General features: G+C 33.8%; 1 protein-coding gene across 1 annotated transcript; it reads right to left on the bottom strand.

The window, feature by feature from the left end:
• Positions 1 to 2,448: 2,448 nt before the first annotated feature.
• Positions 2,449 to 3,318, bottom strand: LOC134827420 (cilia- and flagella-associated protein 298). The gene has a single exon (XM_063840040.1). The coding sequence runs from the start codon at positions 3,316 to 3,318 to the stop codon at positions 2,449 to 2,451; it is 870 nt and encodes a 289-aa protein (XP_063696110.1).
• Between the last annotated feature and the right edge of the window lie 315 nt (positions 3,319 to 3,633).

Here is a 3,633-nt window from a genome sequence, read left to right as displayed (position 1 = left end):
CGATATTTGAGACGAATTAAAGCGATAACTCGCCATTGCTAATTCAAACATCCGGTTAAAAACATGCCGCAGGAAGCTGACGGCGTGAATCCGAACTAAAAATAGTATTTCAAAACCAGAATCTCAGTATTTCAATTGCATTCGTCTCATGGGAAAAAATCGGTGCCGGAAATGAAAAAATCGGTGCCGGAAGTGAAAAAATCGGTGCACTTCCGGTCGAGGTAGCGCCTTCTGCTGTGCACTAACGCCTGTCTAATAACAGCCTCGCGAATTTTCAAAATTAATTTTTGAATAAGGTAAAAAGGATAACAATCGTTAATTTTATAAGAGAAACAAATACTTTACAGGCATGTCTCCGACAGATAACTTTAACGGTGATTATGTGAAGGAGAAAAGTAATAAATACGGTTTAGAATTACTTTTCCTTTTTGACACAAAAATCCATCCTTCCTTTAACTCAATAGTATTTGTCTTCTAATCACGTGTGTGTGTTTTAAAGGGTTTTCTTTTGTTTGACAATTAAACGAGTAATTTTCTTATTAAAATTTTGAATGTAAATCTTATTGAATTGTACTTGTCTGCTTCATTTTCATCTTTGTTAAAAGGCATTGGCATTAAATTTTTGAAGTTCATACATGAAGAATTAGGCAACATGCTCTTGACCGACTTTTTTACTCATTAAATTAAATAGATTTTCGTTATCATCTCTAATTTTTTAAAATTCTTATCAATTTATTATTACATGATGACCTCTCACGATATACGCGCTAACATGATTTTAATTCTGTATTTATTTATTTAGTCTAGAATTGAAACTGGTAAAAACATGTTCCTTAGTTTGTTGTCAATAAGTTTGGTTTTTTTCGTGGGACCTTTACTTGGTCTTCCACCAACGAATTATGTAGGGCGTCGGCCAAACTACCAATGTCAGTACGAGCAACGGGGTTTCGGAAAGTGTTCGCTTGTCGGAATCGAGATGAATAGAAATATAAGCCATTTTGGACTAGTGTTAGATCCAGCACACGTCCAAGACACGAGAATTGTAGAAATGCGTGATTCTGTCATAACAAAATTCAACAATTTATTTTGTAGGACATTTGCCAATTTGGAAGAAATAAGACTGATGAATGTTTACATTGGACAAATAATGGAAGATGCTTTAGTTGGATGCACGAATTTAAAGGTGTTCGAAATGTTTGACGTAAATATGACATATCTCCCTGCTAGGCTATTTAGTGGCGTCCCGAATCTCGTGCAAATATCTATGGGAAAAACAAATGTGTGGCAGTTGCCTGTAAATATTTTTGATCCATTATCGAATTTAAAATACCTGAAATTGTATTTTAACGAATTAATTGAATTTCCGGCGAGACTCTTTGAGAGTTTGGGTCAATTGGAGGAATTGTCGTTGGTTGGAAATGACATTCTAGATCTAAATGAGAATTTAATTCTTCAATTTCTCCCGAACCTAAAACGGATCAATATTCAGCACAATAATTTGCTGTGTAGCCGTGTTGAAAAAATATTCCGGACATTAAAACCTCATGGAATCACATTCGATTCACAACAAATGACAACAGAACAGAAAGTCCGTGACAAATACCGTACACAAAATGTTGCCAGCGTTCAAAATATCGATTGTCTCAATGATCCGGACTGGCTACAATTAAAATCGCAACACAACTTTGTAGTCCATGAGAGTAATTCTGGCCTCACAAAGGGTGAGGATAAACAGATTATTCGTAAGTTAGTACATGCAAGTGACCGAAAGTATCAAGAAACAATGTCGAAGGTTGAAGAAGCAGAGAGACAAGCTGATTTATTCTTTGATGCAGCTAGAAACATTTTGGGACCTTAAGACATATTTACTTAAAATAAGAGGTTAACAGAATAAAATAAAACACTTTGGGAACGGGAAATATACCAGGGTATTGTACAAAAATACCACAACAAATAAAGCAGCAGTAAACTAATAAAATTTCTTGTATTTTCAATTTTCACAAATCCAAAAACATAAGATAAACACGACATTCATTTATTCACACTGCCAAAATATAAAGACACGCTCTTTTCTTCCTTCCAAAACAGAAAAGAAGAAATTAATCTAACACCAAACCAATTATTTAGTTAGGTTTTCTGATATATTGCTATGCCATACGAAGAAGTTTTGCTCAAAAATTCAAGAAAATGCTAAAGTAACCAGCATCAATAAATATCTCGGGTTTGAATATAATAAGTTTACAAGTTGAACAAAAATTTAAGGCACAACATTTACTTCTAAACAACTCATTCCATGTGCACATGTATTTTCTTTGTGTATTTTTGGTTTAATTTAGGGTGCTCAAAGGTGTACTGTTTTGTCATAGTTATGTGTATAAATCATATAAAGTTTTAATTTTAACTATTAAAGGTTCTTAATGAGAAATAGAAGAATTATTATTTTTTTGCTCAAAATTTAAATTTAACATTTTCTAAACCGTGAACGTGTTTTCTCATGCTATTACTGTCACTCCAACTGGAATTGAGATAAATATCATCATCGTCTTGCTCCAACTTTTTGAGTTCTTCTTGTCGCCGGTATGCCATTAGCATCATTTGTTTCCTTTGTTCTTCAGTAATTGGCAGCTCTCTACTTGGTGCTCCTTCTTGTTTTCTTGCAATTTTGACAATTACCTTGCTTTTTTCGTTGTTACCCATGAAGTCCTTCAGTAGTTTTCCCGGCAATAACAAACGACCAGCGAACCATAGTTGGCAACATGATGGTTCTATTACCTCTAGGGATGCCTGCTTGCCATGCAGATCCTCAATATTCATGAATTCCATCTTGATGGGATCATAACTGGGAATATCCATCGGATAGCAAATGCGTGTAGCACCTTTGAGGATATCAAGAGCTTTTTGTACGTCACCATGTGTAAGACACTTATTTTCGCCGACAAGTTTTTTCGTTACCAAATTTTTAGCTTCTGCAATTGCATTCTTAAGTATTTGCTGCATATTTGCAAGAGGCTGTTGACCATTTCGACGTCCTGTTGGATCTTTATTCATCACAAATCCGCCTGATGGGTAGCATGACTCGGAAAATTCGTCTTTTAAATGTAGCTCTTCGATTTGCTCATCCGTGAGACCCACCATATTTGGAGGTAACGAAATACCATGATTTGACAAGTCTTCCATTTCAGAACAAATTCGACTTATTTTAAGGCGACCATTGTATATCGATGCTACTTCTTCATTCACAGTTTCAATAGGTTGGCTGAGTTTGGTCTCAATCAAAAATTGATTTTCATCACCACGTTTGATACACAATAAAACCATTTTTAGTTTATCAATTTTTATTTTTAATAACAAAATACTTTTATATGATTTTTGGTTCTAACAACCTTTGATTGTAACAAAAATAACATAAATAACTGCCTAGCAACGAAAGCTTGCAGGCAACTACAAATATTAATATTCTAGAAAGTCGCAATAAGTTAATTATTTTATGTTTTGTCCCAATGTTTAAAATTTTCTTATCGTTATTTTTATTTTTTGCAATATTAGGTTATCATAAAATGTTGTGGTGATCGTTAATGAATCATGAGGTTAATAAAATATACCTAAGTCTTGTTAAAAATAACATAATTTCAA

The sequence above is a fragment of the Culicoides brevitarsis genome, chromosome 1 (assembly GCF_036172545.1).
Source record: "Culicoides brevitarsis isolate CSIRO-B50_1 chromosome 1, AGI_CSIRO_Cbre_v1, whole genome shotgun sequence".
In the NCBI taxonomy this organism is placed as follows: domain Eukaryota; kingdom Metazoa; phylum Arthropoda; class Insecta; order Diptera; family Ceratopogonidae; genus Culicoides; species Culicoides brevitarsis.
This window is presented reverse-complemented; position numbering and strand designations above follow the sequence as displayed.

What these genes read in the sequence shown, in the direction of transcription:
- LOC134827420 (XM_063840040.1), bottom strand. Translation starts at nt 3,318, where the DNA reads ATGGTTTTATTGTGTATCAAACGTGGTGATGAAAATCAATTTTTGATT.